Here is a 17,773-nt window from a genome sequence, read left to right on the forward strand (position 1 = left end):
GGGTTTTGTTTTAACTCTATTAGGTCAACCTGAGGCAACAAACACAGTAATGTTTTCCACCCCCCACCCCAAGAAGGTATGAGTGCAAATGTCTCACGTGTAGTGTTCTGTAGGGTTTCTTCTGCACTTGTTGCATACATATCACTAGGCTAATCACAATAGATAATGGAAAGTTTTCTCAATAATTTATAAAATGCCATGATGTGAAATAATATAATGGACTTGGAAAATTCACCTCCCTGGAAAACCAAGAGCTATTGATTGGTCTTATATTTGGAATGTGTCATGTTTATATTAAGTGTGACAATTTAGTTGGCTTTAAATAAAGTCCTACATGTAAATCATCTATTGGATTAATAGCAAAGAAAAGAAACTGGTCCTGAGTTTATCATGACACCCATGTGTAACACAGCAGTGACGGAAATAAATGCTCTGTCTCTGAACTTTCTGGGGTGTGTGTGAGGGGATATGGTTTGCATTTCTTGTACCATCTTCCAGAAAGCCACAATGTTCTGAGTACTTTTGTGTTTGAATGTAATTGCTGCACCTAATATTACCAATGAAGAGGACTTTGCTAACCAAATTCTGCCTCCACAGTATAAATACAAGGAATCTTATGAAAAGTCCAAGGGAAAGCATGTGGGCTTTAGAAGCCTCCAGGATGATCCCAAGCTGGTCCACTACATGAATGTGGCAAAGCTGCAGTCTGATCGTGAATACAAGAAAAACTATGAGAAGACCAAAACCAGCTACCATACCCCTGGGGACATGGTTAGCATCACAGCTGCAAGGATGGCCCAGGATGTTGCCACCAGCATCAACTACAAACAACCAACACATCACTACACATACCTACCTGACGCCATGAGTGTCCAGCACACCAAGAATGCCAATCAAATTCAGAGTGATGTAAGTATGTGCAACAGAACCGACCCAGAGATGCTGGTACTTAAGGGTTGATCATTTCTTTCTATTTTAGTAGACTTCACATACAGTAAGGTGTTTGAAAAATGTACTTTAAAAGAAACAATCATTATTGCAAGACTAACAAAGGACTGGCGGATAAGCTGTGTTTTGGCCCGTTTCCTGTGCTCCTATTGTAATCATTGGCATTGTCTTTATTAACTTCTGGGTCAAAGATAAAACCACATTTCACTAAGCATATAAGCCACCTTCATTCCCAACGAGAGGAAATGGTTGCTCCTGGCAGGCCTGCTTCAATGTGTATAAGGCAAAATAGGAGGCTTCTCTATTCTTTCTGAATTCAGGAAAGTTATTTTTGACTTTTTTAAACTTAAAGTCACACTCTCATGCATGTAGTGAGTCTCTAAAATGAACCAGGAAGGCTCTGTGATTGCGGCATGGTCCATGGAGAGCTGCACGGGGAGGGCGTTTGATAGTCAGGGCCTTTCCCTCTGCAGGAGACAGATTTCTATAAGACTCTTCCTCTGTAAAGGGAAGAAGTGATGTCCGTTTCTTGTTGCTCAATGAATATGTCTCACCTCACCTGAGGTCAGGACCAGCCGAGGTGGACAGCATGGGTGAAATTCAAAGTGGTGGAGCTTTCAGTGAAATCAAAAGGAAAGCCCAATTCATTGTCAAAAGAGACGCAATATTTTGTTGCAATACTGTGGAAATATGCGGCTTCGATACCTTCTGTGTCGTATAACGCACTCTAACAACAGAACTACTTCTTCTTGTTACTAAATTCTGCATTAGAAGCTCTGTGACAGACATAGCCAAAAGCTCCCTTACAGACATGTGCATGCTGGAAAGGTTGCTCTTCATCTCCCCTGGAGGGAATGGCAGATTTCTGAAACATGCCTAGACTATTCTCTAGGATATCTCCTCATATGAGATTCCTCTTTTACAGAATGTGTATAAAGATGAGTATAACACCTTCTTGAAAGGCATTGGATGGATCCCTATTGGTTCTCTGGAGGTTGAGAAGGCCAAGAAAGCAGGCGACGCACTAAGTGAGAGGAAGTATCGACAGCACCCAGATACCATCAAGTTCACCAGTGTGCCTGACTCCATGGGCATGGTTTTGGCTCAGCAGAACACGAAGCAGCTAAGTGATGTAAGCAGTTTCCCTTCAGGGAGGTTTGCTCGTGAGTAACCCCGTGTCAGAGCCTCTCAATTATCCTTCTCAATTCAACACGTGACTCTGCATCTATGTCACCCAATCAACTGCTTTCAGAGGGTAGAGTCAAAGGTTTTCCTTTTGAGGCAACTTGTCACATCAACATAGGAAGAACAGGGAAGGGAGAAGGAGGATGTTCCAAATTTGCTTTATTGTCCAAAAGCAGAGTCTGTGCTATTCATAAGCAGACCCCTGTCTGCTACATATATATGAAATGAATTGATTACTGTTGTTATCCAGGACTGTCTGAATTGCAGACCAAGCTAGTTATCGCTCTGAGTTGCAACATTTCTACTTAGCTACACAGGCAGAGGCATGATAATGTTCTAATACACTCGCTCAATAGCTCAGTGTTCTGAGAGGCAATCTAGAAGGAGGCCTTTGGAGAGGAGATGAAGCTTACTTTCAGAGCCATCCGGAGTCTCATTTCTGAGTCCAGGTCTATTTGGACCCTAATTCTTAGTCAGAGGCTAATTACAGTGCTCCCTGCATCACCTCATTTGGCAACTTCAGAGTTCTGTTAAAGTACCTCGATCAGAAAGAGGTAAGTAAAAAGCAAAGAAGGGAAGCCTTTGTGATTTTAGCCCCAGATATCGGGAGGTGGGGAATGCTGTGCTGGGCTCAGCTTTGAGGATTATTTATGGATTTTATTTACCAGGCCAGTCCTTTTTCCCACATTACCACAGGTTTTCAAGATTATTTCTACTTTAGTGGTAATAAGCGGTGTAGATCCTTCCGATTTCTTTTGTACTGACCGAAGTGTCACTTCTCACTGTGTTTTCCCAGTTAGCTAGGAAAACTGTACACTCACTAATTAAGTTTGCCCCGCCTCAATAAATGCCATCAACTTCTAGCTAGTCACTCAAGCCAGAAACCTGGCTGTCACTGCTGAGGCCTCTCTGTTTGAACCCCACATCCAAAGCAGCTGCTGAGTCAGCCCCTTAAATCTCTCATTGGAGTTGGAGCAGCTCTCTGTCTTTCAGCGGCCACCGAACCTAGTTCCATCTTCCATGTGTCTCATATGGACAATGGCCACAGCCTATTATCTAGACTGCCTGGCTGGGTGCACGCTCGATGACCAGAGAAACCATCTTCAAACATAAATCAAATCACATCCCTCATGTACTGAAAACCAATTGCTAACTTCTCCTTGAACTGAAAATGAAATCTCAACTTGTTCACTTGGCTGACACGGCCCTCAGCTCCGTGGCCCTGTCCCCCACCCTGTCTAATCCTCTGGCCTCCCCAGCACAGTCCAGGCCTGTGACATGGGCTGTCTTCTGTCCCTCAGGCTGGCTGTACCCTCTCCAGACTCAGGGCCCTGAATGCTCTTCTCCTGCCTGGACCCCTCCCTTTTCTTCAATGTTCCATCCTTAGAGAGCCTTTGCTGACCACCCTTGTTTCTTTCCTTAAGTCATTTTATTTACAACACGTCACAAATTCTAGCTCTGTCTTATAGTTTATTTGTTTATTCTCTGTCTCCTCTTTTGGTTTGTAAGTTCCAAAAATACGGGCCTGCCTTTTTTCAAGCCTTTCCACGCAGAATCTACCACCCTACCTGGCCCATAGGGCTGTCCAATAAATAGTGATGAAATGAGTAAGTGAATGTGTCTACAAAGTCCCTCTCTGTGTGACAGTTTAGGTATGTGCCCTGTACAGCACACCTCCTTCTATTGTGCTCCACTTTTTTGCGCTTCTCAGATGTTGCCTTTTTTGCAAATTCACAGTAATACCCTCCACCAGGAGTAAGATTCCATCTCCCTGAAGGCTCAGATATGATGGGTGGCGTTTTTTAGCAAAAAAGTATTTTTTAATTAAGTTACGAACTTTTTTTTAGACATAATGCTATTGCACATTTAATAGTCTATGGTATAATACAAACATAACTTCTGTGTGCACTCTCAAACATATTCATGTGACTCGCTTTCCTGCAATATTCACTTTAGCGCAGTGCTCTGGAACCTAACCCGCAATATCCCTGGGGGAGGCCTGTGGCTGGAGAAGCACAAATAGCCTTCCTTTTTAAAGGAGTGTATGTTTGATGACGCTTACATTGTCAGTGAATGACATTTGCATGCTGTCGCCTCTGTTTTTAGTTGAACTACAAGGTGGAGGGAGAGAAACTGAAGCACAAGTACACTATAGACCCCGAATTGCCTCAGTTTATTCAGGCCAAGGTCAACGCCCTCAACATGAGTGATGTGAGTATTTGTCCTGATACCAGTCTCATATGGCTAATGTGGACCGCTCCAGTTCTGGGTAACTGTAGCACTGAGAATTTTAAGGGGAATAAGCTGAGTGTGGCCCCTTTGAGTCTCTGTTGGAGGGGGTCACAGAGACGTGAGTACCAGTTAACCCGAGAGCTGGATGTGGGCAGTTGCAGGCTCCTTGCCCCCTTGCCCCGCCTTGGAATGTATGTTCTGCCCACTGTTTTCCACAGTGGGAGCCATTTGCAGGGCTCCGCCTTCAGAAAGCAATGCGTTGTTGAGACCACCTGGATGGTCTACATAGCCAAGCCACGTTAAAGCCTCTCTGTAAACTTTTAAGATGCTGTCAGGCAGGTCAGAGAGCTCCATGAGGCCATCTAAAACAAGCCCCATATGTAAGTTCTCTTCATTATTAAACCTGCACCTACCAATCTGGAGTGGCCTGCCTCTTTCTTCGGTCTCTCCTTGCCCTCCGTGTACAGGGGCCAACCAACAGTCTTCAGATTGACTCATATCATTAGACGATGAGATGAGAGGCTACCAGAAAATTTTGCTTAATGCAGACTTTTCCAAACTGGGGGCTATGACTGATTAGTGGGTTATAAAATCAATCTAATAGATTATGTTCCATTTTTTAAAAAGTGGAACAAACTGGGATACACACGATTGGGAAAATACGGTAGTGCATAGTCTGTATTAAGGATAAGTATTACTTAATTTTGTTTCAGTTATTTATTAAAATTTCTAAAAAAGTTTACTGTAATTTTCTTAAGAAACTCTTTTTCGTATGTAACTACCGTAGCCTCTCTCGGGTAATCTAGGTATGTAATTGGTGGTGATATTTAAATTCACTGTTATGGATTGTTTTCTTTTGCTTTTTTAAAAGAAAAAGTCAGTAAATTCTCATTTAAAAACGTAATCAAACCTGGATAAAATTGTTCATTTCTTAAAAGATGCCTTAGTCATTCTTCCTAATATTTTAGGCTCTATTTTTATCTCCACATAAACAGTTTTTTAGTATTTATTTCTATGCTTTTGGTTTATTTAAATTTTTCCCCTGCTTTTGTAAGTAATATTTAAGCATTAATGATAATTAACACTGGGTGATACTGCAGTTGAATTATTTATTTTAGTATCCATACCTTTCTGTAAGTTTAAAATGCTTTATTATAAAAAAAATACAAGAAAATAAAAATATCACATGCTATTATAGAAGAGTTGGAATATAGAAAATAGAAAAAAATTAAAATCTGTTGTCGCACATTCAAAGCTTAGCATTACCTTTCAGATTCTTTGTTATGCAAACATACATTTTAAAGCAGTTGAGGTCATACTGTGTATTATTTAATGATGTTTTTTAAAAAAATCTGATAGACACACTACTGCTAAACTAATAGCAGTACCTCCGTGAATTGTCTTAATAGAAAGGGGTACATTATGACGGGTTTTATAAGAAAGATTTTGGCATCCTGTTTCATTCTCCTTTTAATTATATCAAATGATAAAGTAAGCTTTCTTTTTTCCAAGGCTTATTATAAAGCAGACTGGAAGAAAACCCTTGCTAAGGGCTATGATTTGAGAACAGATGCTATTCCAATTGTTGCTGCAAAAAGTTCGAGGAATATTGCCAGCGATGTAAGTCTAATTTGAAAGTAGTAAACTTTCTTTCTCTATATTTAAAATGTCTTTACATGGTGTATGCGGCTATATGTGTTATATTAGGAGGCAAATAAAAAGTTCTAAAAATATTTTGTACTATCCTAAGGTATAATGATTTTTTTATATTGCTGTACTTTAAAATCTTGAAGAACTCAATCCAGTTGTTACAAAGAAGGAAATTGTTTGTTTAAACTGTGAAATATTTGGAATGCTCATTAGTGTCATTGCTATCAACTTGGAAACTGCTTTTTCTTTGAATTTTGTGAAGAAAAATAGCCTTGGTATACCAAAATGTCACTAAACTGGAAACGTCTCCAAGTATTTTTAATAATGTAATTTCCACAAAGTAAAGGTTTGGTGAAATATGGAAAACCAGGAAGAATTATAGATTAAATAACAGGATTTTAGTTAATTAATTACATTTTACAAATTAAGTTATAGTTTCTATATGAATTGATATAATACCCTAATAGAGTAAAAAGTCATTCATTTGGAGTCCAATACACTAATTTGTATAAGGGCTTTGCTGCAATTTACTCAGGATTATGCAAATACTTAATTAGGTAATACAAATTAATAATGGAAACAAGTAATTTAAAAATACACCAAATCCTTAATAAACAAACTTTTCAGGAACATTTGAGTATATTCAAAGAACCTACTTATGAATAATCTAGATATAAACTACAAATTATTCCACTCTTAATTATCCCCAGAGCAGATATCAAGACCATCCATCAGAAATATTTTGCTCGTTGTTTATTTAAAAATACTAAAACACTATATTCAGATTGCATTTGGCTATTGCGAAATTTGTTATATAAGTTCAATTGAACACTTCAGTGTTTCCTGTATTCCACCCTATCAGACTTCTGTCTGCCCTTCTTTTTCCTACAGTTCAAATATAAACAGGCCTACGAGAAAGCCAAAGGCAAGCAGATTGGATTCCTCAGTCTTCAGGATGATCCTAAACTGGTGCACTACATGAACGTAGCCAAAATACAGTCAGATCGAGAGTACAAAAAGGGCTATGAAGCCAGCAAGACCAAGTATCACACTCCATTGGATATGTTCAGTGTGACAGCGGCCAAGAAATCTCAGGAGGTGGCGACCAACATGAACTACAAGCAACCCTTCCACAGCTACACCCTGCTGCCGGATGCCTTGTCTATGGAGCACTCCAGGAACGCAATGCAGATTCAAAGTGATGTATGCCACGGTCACCTGATTGTCGGGGCAGGATTAGTTATTCATGTCTAGCCAGTGGGAGAGAAGAACAAGAAATCAGGAATTCCACTCACTCCATCCAAACCCTGACTAGACTCATTGCAACTAGGGATTGTCTCCAGAATTTGGAGTTTTAAGATTTTACTCATTTGAGCTATATATAGCTTCTTTCAGGAGTTAGTGTGTGTGTGTGTGTGTGTGTGTGTGTAAATATATTTAAACTTTGGGTGTTGGACCCAATGTATGATGTATTCTTTAAAAACTAAGAGGTGCAAATGGATGCTATATAATATGCTTTCCGGTGCAAAATTCTGTTCACTTTTCCCAACAAAGTTAATTTTTTGAAGGAATTATTGAGCAGAATTTTCTGTTCAAGCCACCATGAATGTAATCATTTTTTATAAGTAAATTTTTTCCAAAAGATGATAGGACATAAATGTAGGTTATTCTCCCCCATCTCCTTTTTATTTCTCTTTGATAATGAGTAAATCATCTAGGCAAGGAAATCCAAGCCCTGACTCCTTCTGAAATGAAAATTTTGCTTTTTTGTTGTAAAGAATCTATACAGAGCTGACTTCACCAGCTGGATGAAAGGGATCGGCTGGGTCCCGATAGAGTCTCTGGAAGTGGAGAAAGCAAAGAAAGCAGGAGAGATTCTTAGTGAGAAGAAGTATCGCCAGCACCCCGAGAAGCTGAAGTTCACATACTCCATGGACACAATGGAACAAGCACTTAACAAAAGTAACAAACTGAATATGGATAAGGTAAGAGCTCAACGGCTGGCCTCAGCCCGAGAACCCTCACAGCGCTCATGCCACTGAGCTTAGCAGGGCCACTGTGATCTTTGCCAGCATTTTAATCTTTTTAATCTGATGGTCCTCCTAGTGGTGGTGGTGGTGGTAGAGGATCATTCTATAACCTTTCTCATATCTAGAGCGCTCTCACACCGACCCTTGGGTATGAGAGGGTGTGACATGCTGAGGGTGTGACAAAACCCACACAGTGTGAGGTTGGGGCAAGATGGTATTTGTTGTTTCAGTGGAAAATGCCTCCCTTATTTGGTCATTTTTTCCCCCCATCATGTGTCTAGTCTCATCAGTCCATTTTGCTGTTTCACCCATTTTCCAGTATCAGATTTAACTTCTTCTATCATGGAGTTGTGAGTCCTTCTTGGTAGCACTATTACAAAATTGTCCTGCTGTACAATCATGTGCCTGCCCTTCTTGTTGCAGAGGCGCTACACTGAAAAATGGAACAAAGACAAGACCACCGTTCACGTGATGCCTGATACACCAGACATTTTGCTCTCCAAAGTAAACCAAATCACCATGAGTGATGTAAGTAGATTAACAACAACAACAACAACAAAAGTGGGGTACAAGTAGAAGGGAACTAATATTTATGGAATGTCTGTCTTCTACATGCCAACCACTTTGAAATCAGAATCCCCGTCTTACCCAAATAACAAGATACTGGTGTTTTTCAATTTCATCATTTAGAAACTGTACAAAGCTGGCTGGGAAGAAGAAAAGAAGAAAGGATATGACCTGAGGCCAGATGCCATCGCAATAAAGGCTGCAAAAGCCTCTAGAGACATTGCCAGTGATGTAAGTGCTTCCACTGGGCCTTTTTTAGGCTGAGTAAATAAGAGCAAATGAACCAAATCAATGGTTTTCAGGAGCTGCACTCAGCCATACCTGGTGTTGGTGGGACCGTCATCCCATGTAACATAAAAGACACATCCCTTCACCCAGTCCAAGGACCCTCTAATCATTTGTTCATTATTTAATGTAAAAAGTGACCAGGTCTTGTTAAAACAAGTGCTTTTAGAGTATCATTTATAGGCAATTCTAAGCAAACACAAGGATGCAACCTATAAATTTTACCTTGGAGACCCGTTAAATTTTACCCTGCAAAATCATGCCTGCAGCCTTTTCTGCTGATTAGACAGCTGAGTGGGAAAAGCTGTTTCCTAAAGCACCCTAAAATAACTTATTTCCACGTCTCTTTGATTAACTCAGAGATCATTTCCTTTCCATGGTCTCAAGTCTGGCAAGAAATGTGAAGTACAAAGATTTTACTTCCTGCCCTCTCTGAGTTCCTCTCTAATTTTAGAGTAGCTCTAAAACTCTACACCAATGACAAAGCTAATGGCACCTAGGGAATTATATTTTGTTCTCTTCCCTCCACTATGTTTTCATCACCATGCTTTCTTTTCTGTCCACAGTTCAAATACAAGCAAGCCTATGAAAAAAACAAAGGGAAACACATCGGTTTCCGGAGCCTAGAGGACGACCCCAAGTTGGTGCACTTCATGCAGGTGGCCAAAATGCAGTCGGACCGGGAATACAAGAAGGGCTATGAGAAGTCCAAGACGTCCTTCCACACCCCGGTGGACATGTTCAGTGTGGTGGCAGCCAAGAAGTCTCAGGAAGTGGCCACCAACACCAACTACAGGAATGTGATCCATACCTACAACATGCTTCCCGACGCCATGAGCTTTGAATTGGCCAAAAACATGATGCAGATCCAAAGTGATGTACGTGACAGCTGCACCATTTGCAGAGCGTTTACTCTGGCTAATAAGCAAATCATGAATGACCATAAGTAATGACATTTTGAAAATCCTGAAAGAAATTCATGTGTAAATTCCCAATGAGGTGTTTCATTTTTTTCACCTTAAATTGAATTTATTTCTTTCTTTAAAAGGGAGATCGATTCTAGAAACTAAAGTCTTATTTTCTACTAATACTGCTTTGAGCATTGTTGGATGCTGGGTTCAGCAATAGCACATGAAATTTGGCTTCAGAAAGAATGTGTTGGAGGAAATACGTCTAACAAAGAAAGTCAGAAGCATAAGAGGCCCCTGATAAAGGAAGAAGAGGGAAAGCAGAAAGTCAGATGACTTGATAGCTCTTGCCGCTCACTCCCAATCAGCTTTCGTTTAACTACGTCCAACTTTGTAACTGCGTATCTCATGTACCGAGGAGATATTGAGGAGGTGATGGCTGAAGCAGCTATTTGAATGACTGTGAGGAAGGCACAGACAGTAGAGAGCCAAGAATTCAGCTATAGAGGACATTCAGTGGCTGGGGAAGTGAATTTAAATTATGAACCAAAGGCAGGCCATGCCAAGCCTATTTTTTTCTTTGGGAATGTAAGAGCTAAGATAGGCACTTAAGTGCACAAACGGAAGCAGCCTGTACAGTTGTAGAGGAAAATGTCAGAGTTGAGGGGAGAAAAATGAAATTTGCAGAAAACACCAGTGAGGTTTCTGGTATACCTGAGAGAGGTGAAACAATGGTGGCTGATCAAAGCCACAGCAAAAGACAGAAATGGGGTCTACATAAGTTATCTATTAACCAAGGAAACTTGGGAATTTTGGTAAGAAAGTTAGGCCAGCAGAGTCCCCTTTCTTGAAGTAATAGTCACGTGGTAGATTAATCTATTTCGTATTTATCTATTAGTACTTTTTCTTTATGAGGGCATTGAGAAAAACAAATCACAACGATATTACAGCTTATTTATTTTTTAAAGACTATTTTTTTTCTTTTTAAATTGGGGAATATTGGGGAACAGTGTGTTTCTCCAGGGCCCATCAGCTCCAAGTTGTTGTCCTTCAATCTAGTTGTGGAGGGCGCAGCTCAGCTCCAAGTCCAGTCACTGTTTTCAATCTTAGTTGCAGGGGGCGCAGCCCACCATCCCATGCGGGAATTGAACCGGCAACCTTGTTGTCAAGAGCCCGCGCTCTAACCAACTGAGCCATCTGGCTGCCCCTGTACTGCTTATTTTTAATTTCTCATGCAAAGAAATATAAAAAAGATAAAAGTTTAGGAATAAAAATTGCTGAAATCCAATATACTATTGGTTGAAAACTGAAGTGGAACTTACTGAATATTAAATACCCACTGGTGGTTCTTAGAAGTTTTGGTTTCTTCTCATCCTGAACTTTTCCTTTTGCAGAATCAGTACAAAGCTGACTACGCTGACTTCATAAAGGGTGTTGGATGGCTCTCTGTGGGCTCCCTGGAGGCTGAGAAAAACAAGAAAGCCATGGAGATTATCAGTGAAAAGAAGTACCGCCAACACCCAGACACTTTGAAGTATTCCACATTGATGGACTCGATGAATATGGTTTTGGCCCAGAATAATGCAAAAATTATGAATGAAGTAAGTCTTTAATAATGTAGTGTTTCATATGCATCAGGGGAAAGCCAGGCATATCTTACATTTAATCTATAGGTTTTGCTAACAGTTTTAGGGCATCATAATGTTTACTCTACCTTGAAAAGGGGTTCTATAGTTAAAGATAGGAATTAGTCATAACTAGTGGCCCTCCACGTGTCCAATGAACCACTCTACCCCATAGACATAACAAAATAAATATGGGCTCCCTCTTTTAATGCCAACCTTGAGAATGAGTCCCTTTTGTCGAAGGTGAGGATGAGTAGAAGTTCACGCTGCTGAATCAGCAGTGTTTGCCTGGTAACAGCTGTGTGTTACAGCCCATCCACCCGGCTTCCTAGCTGCTTTGATGGCATCAAAGCCGACTCCCAGATCACATGTCTATAAGCAGCACTCTGAGCCCGGACCTTCCCTGGGCAATCATGACACCAATCGTTCTCCACCAGTAGCTCCTTGGATCATTAATTATTCCAGCCTTTAGAAAAGCCATACTGTATTTATACATTCCTTAACCATAAGTTGATATCAGGACCAAAAGCACATCAAACTTAAACATCTGTTTCTAAGTTACAGATACTAGAATAATTGCCAGCAGCACTGGTTATATTGTGTGGACAGCAATTTAAAATGCCATTGATTAGCAAAAAGGGAGGAAATTATTTGGACTTTAACATTAAGCAGTTGCGGAAAATGATGGTCCTACTTGCATGAGAAAGATAAAGCTGTATTATGCTAAGTCCCTGAGTAAATCCCCTGGAATCTTCTAAGAGAGAAAACAGATTTGTCAAGAAGACCAACCTCCTTGAAAGGAATTTTCCTAAACGACAAGGCACAAATCTCAGGGCCCCGTTTAAGATTTGTAATTTAAATTACCACAAGCATGCATTTAGTTTTTAAATAGTAAATGAAAACTTTCATTTTTTCCCAATGTTAATGATTACCATGTCAGAATAACGATGCCAAGATGAGAATCATAGAAATAGCAAATGCTAACGCTGAGAGATATCTTGGTGATCATCAGGTTGCTTCCTCTCAGCAGAGTTGAGGAAATCATGGCCCAGAGAAGCAAGGCACCTCCCCCAAAGACACACAGCAGGTCAATGATTGGGTCTGGACTAGAATTAGACTCTGATGCCTGGCTGTTGCTCTTTTCATTAGAATTGTGCTGTCCGATACTATAACCGCTAGCCACCTGTGACAATTTACATTTAAATTAATTAAAATTTTGCATATCATCTATGGCTGCTTTTACACTACAGCAGCAGAGTTGAGTAGTTAATGTCAGAGATTCTCTGGCCCACAAAGCCTGAAATATTTACTATTTGGCCCTTTCCAGAAAAAGTTTATACACCCCTGGTCTAGAAAAAGGCTCTGGAAGAAGTTTTGTTTGTTTTCTAATTAAACTTGTTTAAAACAAAGAAAGCATTTTTCACCTGTCAGATTTACAAAAATTAAAAAGTTGTATTATGTACAGTGTTGGCCAGGGAATTTATGCTAATGTGAACCTCTAGTAACATTTTGTTAATATTTGTTAAAATTAAATATTCACATGCCCAATACCCTACAAAAATCCTTATACATGTGCAAAGACATATATACATACATATGCACAATAATATATTTTGGAGGTTAAAGTCTCCAAAAGGAAATGCTGAGATGGAATTTGGAGTACGGGGCATTTTTGAGGATTCGATACCTGTGGCAGGAGAACTGGGTAGGATGAGTCTAACCATGATGCAGGCCCTACAGAGCTTTGGCCTTTCCCACAGAGGGCTCTCCAGTGGACATGCCCTGCCGGACGTGTTCTGCATTCAACTGAATGGCCAGCCCTTTATACTCATACGTTGATGAGTCACTGGATGTGGCCACCAGGGTGCACTCTTTAGTGAGGCAGCAAACCCTGAAACAAGTGACAACTGGAGGTTGTCTGCCAATATTCGGGGCAACAAGTCCTTCCCTGAATGGGTGTCTGGGTGTCACGCCTTCACGTTCACCACAAAGATCATGGCACCGTGGCTTTTAGTAGAAAAAGACTGGAATCAATGAATTAAATGTCTGTCAGTAGAGAACTTGTTAAATCAATCAGGTTACACCTCTTCATGGACCATTACAGCTCCTTAAATGAATGAAGTAAATTATTTTAAGACGCTTAAAAGATGTCGAACTTATATTATTAAGTAAGAAAAGCAAGATATGAAACATTATGCTTTCTATGGCCTCACTTATATTTTGAGAGGAGTATATGTGGACTTTAATATGCATAGAAAATTTTAGATCCTAGCTCCAGGCTGTCAAATAGGAGGATGGGACATTTTGCTTTTTTTCTTTACATCCTCTTCACCGTCTTGTTTGAATGAGTGCCTTTTCCATGTAAATTTTATAAAAATTTAATAAGATCTAGCTAATAAAAATATGTAAAATATTGATATCTATGGACAATGATAGCTACGTATTAAGTGAGTCTTCTTTTAAGGTTTTAAATACTAACTTGTACGGGATTTTGTTTGTTTGTGTGTTTTTACTTCCTAGCACCTCTACAAAAAAGCATGGGAAGCTGACAAGACAAAGGTCCACATGATGCCTGATATCCCGCAAATTGTTCTGGCAAAGACAAATGCAATTAATATGAGTGATGTAAGTGTAATCTCCCTGTGGCCATCTTCCCCCCCCCCCCCCCGTTTGAACCAGTAAACAAATTAACTAATTAAAATGTGTCAATGTGGAGTGTAACTCTTTTAAAAATAAGAGTGGGAATCCACAAATGAGAGTTTTCCTCTTTCTTTCTTGCTTTGCTAAGAGTTGGAGTCAGCCTATCGATGGGACTTGGGCCTAGAAATTAGGAATTTGAAGGGCATGCGGATCTTCGCTTTAGGAGTAGGTCCTCCTTCTCAAACTAAGAGACTTGGCAGGAAAAGAAGGGCTTGGGGGCCAGAAGAAGAGCAAAAGGAAGTGATCATCCTAGGACTTTGTTTTTAGCTCCTCCACCAAGCTTTTGAGATGGTTCTAAAGAGGGGGTCTTTAGAGGAAAAAAACCCCCTTCCCAAGAGGGGGTCTTGGGAAAAGCTAAATGGAAAGAGAAGATGAACATTTTGAGGAAGTTGGGGCAAACCTCACAACAAGAAATGTGCAATAGTGTTAGAAAATGCAGGGGGTGGTTGGCTAGCTCAGTTGGTTAGAGAGCATGGTACTGGTAGCACCAAGGTTTCCAGTTTAATCCCGGCATGGGCCATTGTGAGCTGTGCCCTCCTTAAAAAAAAAAAAAAAAAATGTAATTAAAAAAGAAAACGCAAAGGTGTTCTACTTCACTTCCTTTCTCATCCTAACCGGTTGCTAGGAAATCTTCTAATCCTACCAGTTTTTTGTTTTTTTCTTTTCTTTGTTTCAATTATGTAGGGATTTGGGGTTGCTGACTTTTTTTTTTGGATTTTGGAATCCACACAATTAAATAAATAAAAGTGTCAATTGCAAAACAATATAAAGTTTTCATATAAGAATATGGCTGTTTTGTAGTATATGGCTATTTGATAAAATGCATCAATAAGAATCCACTGGGCTTTCATATTTTTAAAAAGTATATTTACAACCTAATAGAGATCAGGAACTTTTACTTTTTCTGGTGGTCTCTTGAGTTTGTAATGGATTTTTTTCCAAACACAATTATGTTTTTGTGAGAACATTCTGCCATTGAACCACCAATAAATCATTCTGCTCAAAAATAAAAATGATGCCACAGTGCTAATTTACTCTTTCAAAATAAATCCAGGCTTTCCTATTTAGAAGAGAACTATTCCTTTGCCTCTCTTTACAGAAACTCTACAAACTTTCTTTGGAAGAGTCGAAAAAGAAAGGCTACGACCTCAGAACAGACGCAATTCCTATCAAAGCTGCCAAGGCCTCAAGAGATATTGCAAGTGATGTAAGTCTGAAGGACAGCCACCTTGCTGGGGGTGGAGGGGGGGGGGGGAGGGGGTTCTTGTCTATCAAATTAATCAGGGCTGAGTTCTGGAAACACTAAGTGGATAAAATATGGGAAAATGTGTGCCTGCTAACAATAGTCTCATTCTATTCTGTGAATGCTTCTTACCTCGCTCTTTTGTTTTCTCTGGCATTTCTGAAGAAACAGAATGCTAACCACAGTATGACCACATAGATGTCTGCTCCCTGACTCATGAGACCTAGGTGAATTTACTTTGAACTCCATCACCAAGGCTGTGGCCTATAGAAATCCAAAACCCTGCACTAGGTTTTCTTGGTGGAAGACTTGTGTGGTTCTTGCTGACTCTTAGGATCTGTCTTCCTAACAGGATGTCTCATGAAGTGGTGTGCTGGAAGTACTGATCTTTTGGGCTCGTAACAGCTGTTTATTAAATAATCAGAAATTTTGGAAATCAGCTGTTAAACAGTTGGTGGCTTGACATCAGCCTTGGTGGGAGTATTTATACCACAGAAATTGACAAACACTACAAATTAGGGCTTTTCCCCCTAGAAAGCTGGTGTGCCAACACATCACTGCCATAACACATCACCTATTTGAAACTCAATTTTTTCATTTGGTTGTTGCCACAAGAAATCCACTCACAGTGAGTATTTAATGATTCAGGTGTAATGGGAGGAGTACATTTCAGAGTACTCTTTCCTTAGCCACCCCAGTTATACTTTGTCTCTCCTCCTCTATCTCTGTTCTTCATCTTTCCTACGTATCCATCCCTATTCCCGAGAACGCCACATTCTTCTTTCTCTCTTACACTGGAAGGATTTCGCTCTCCCAGCTCCTACCCCCTAACTTGCACACTCAGACCCACAAGAGATAGGCAGATGTATCCATGTATCAGTATCTCCCCTCTATTGAGGAAAGTTGGGCGATACACAGTAAAATTTCTTCCCAATTATAGAGTCTTCAAAGAAAAGAAGCTCCATAAATATAAAGCTACTCTAAAATTATACCGTGTATGTCATAGCTGAGCCTATTCTCATCAGTAAAAGATGGGGTGATTTGTCATGGAACCATTAGCTGCTTAGAACATCCTACTTTTTTCTTTCATTTGCTGGACTCTTATTACCTACTGAAGGTCTCTTTAAAAGTAACAGCAGCGTATGTGTGGAAGTCAGTGTGGTGTATCATCACAAGACCCGGGTTCTAATCCTCAGTGACCTTAGCAAGTCACTCACCTCTCTGGCTCTCAGCTTACTCTTCTATGAAATGGGAGAAGTAATAATAACTTTGCTATCTACCTCACAATGTATAGTTGTAACAAGTTACACAAACGAATGTGAAAAATGTGTCTTGTGAACTGTAGAGTTCACTAGAAATACAACTTTTTATGAAATACAGAATGTTGACACTAGAATGATTTCTAGTCAAGAGAATTGCTCTGAATAAATATGCCCATTTTCTTCACAGTATAAATACAAATACAATTATGAAAAAGACAAAGGGAAAATGGTTGGTTTCCGCAGTCTTGAGGATGACCCCAAATTAGTCCATTCCATGAAAGTGGCTAAGATGCAATCGGATCGGGAGTATAAGAAAAACTATGAGAAGACGAAGACCAGCTACCACACTCCTGCCAACATGCTCAGTGTCACAGCCGCCAAGGATGCCCAAGCCAACATCACCAACACCAACTACAAGCACCTGATTCACAAATACATCCTCCTTCCAGATGCCATGAACATCCAGTTGAGCAAGACTATGAATCAGATACAGAGTGATGTAAGGCTCTCTTCTTTCTGGGTGATGGTTGGATTCCTACCATGGGAAGGGAGATCGCGGTCTCCTACGCCACGCTTTTGTGTCTTAATTGATAAGGTAAAGTAGATTTGCCTCTTCTCTGTATAGAATGAATACAAACAGGACTACAACGAATGGTACAAAGGGCTTGGCTGGAGTCCAGCTGGTTCCCTAGAAGTGGAAAAAGCCAAGAAAGCAACCGAATATGCCAGTGATCAGAAATACCGTCAGCACCCGAGCAACTTCCGGTTTAAGAAGCTGACCGACTCCATGGACATGGTTCTTGCCAAGCAGAATGCACAAACCATGAACAAGGTAGAAGAGCCACCCTTCCATAGCCCTGGCTCCCAGCGAGGCAGGGCTACCAGCCTCTGGTTCTTGTTTGGGAAATTTAATTTGGGTCCATCACTTCCGGGCAGTGGCAAACAGTTCCAGAGAATGTCCCTACACTTATCTTCGGCTGCCTACTGTTTTTTATTTCTCCTGCCCTTCTGATTGAGTTAGAAATTACTTGTTTTTAAAAAATTATTATATCTTAAGTACGTCTGGTCCATTCTAGAGGACAGAAAATACCTAAAAGATTATTTTTTAAGATCTGAGTTTGTTTTTTCTGAATTATAT

At 40.2% G+C, this 17,773-nt stretch overlaps 1 protein-coding gene across 1 annotated transcript in view; it reads left to right on the forward strand.

Annotated features, from left to right (window-relative positions):
* The window catches only part of NEB (nebulin), a 190,269-nt gene that overhangs the window by 49,407 nt on the left and 123,089 nt on the right, over window positions 1-17,773 (forward strand). The window contains 14 exon segments of the mRNA XM_033111682.1: window positions 598-909; window positions 1,874-2,080; window positions 4,240-4,344; window positions 5,878-5,985; window positions 6,907-7,218; window positions 7,794-8,000; window positions 8,469-8,573; window positions 8,736-8,843; window positions 9,464-9,775; window positions 11,200-11,406; window positions 13,951-14,055; window positions 15,230-15,337; window positions 16,823-17,134; window positions 17,261-17,467. Of these exon segments, the coding sequence (XP_032967573.1) occupies window positions 598-909; window positions 1,874-2,080; window positions 4,240-4,344; window positions 5,878-5,985; window positions 6,907-7,218; window positions 7,794-8,000; window positions 8,469-8,573; window positions 8,736-8,843; window positions 9,464-9,775; window positions 11,200-11,406; window positions 13,951-14,055; window positions 15,230-15,337; window positions 16,823-17,134; window positions 17,261-17,467 (2,715 nt within the window).

Source organism: Rhinolophus ferrumequinum, chromosome 8 (assembly GCF_004115265.2).
Source record: "Rhinolophus ferrumequinum isolate MPI-CBG mRhiFer1 chromosome 8, mRhiFer1_v1.p, whole genome shotgun sequence".
NCBI classification, from domain to species: domain Eukaryota; kingdom Metazoa; phylum Chordata; class Mammalia; order Chiroptera; family Rhinolophidae; genus Rhinolophus; species Rhinolophus ferrumequinum.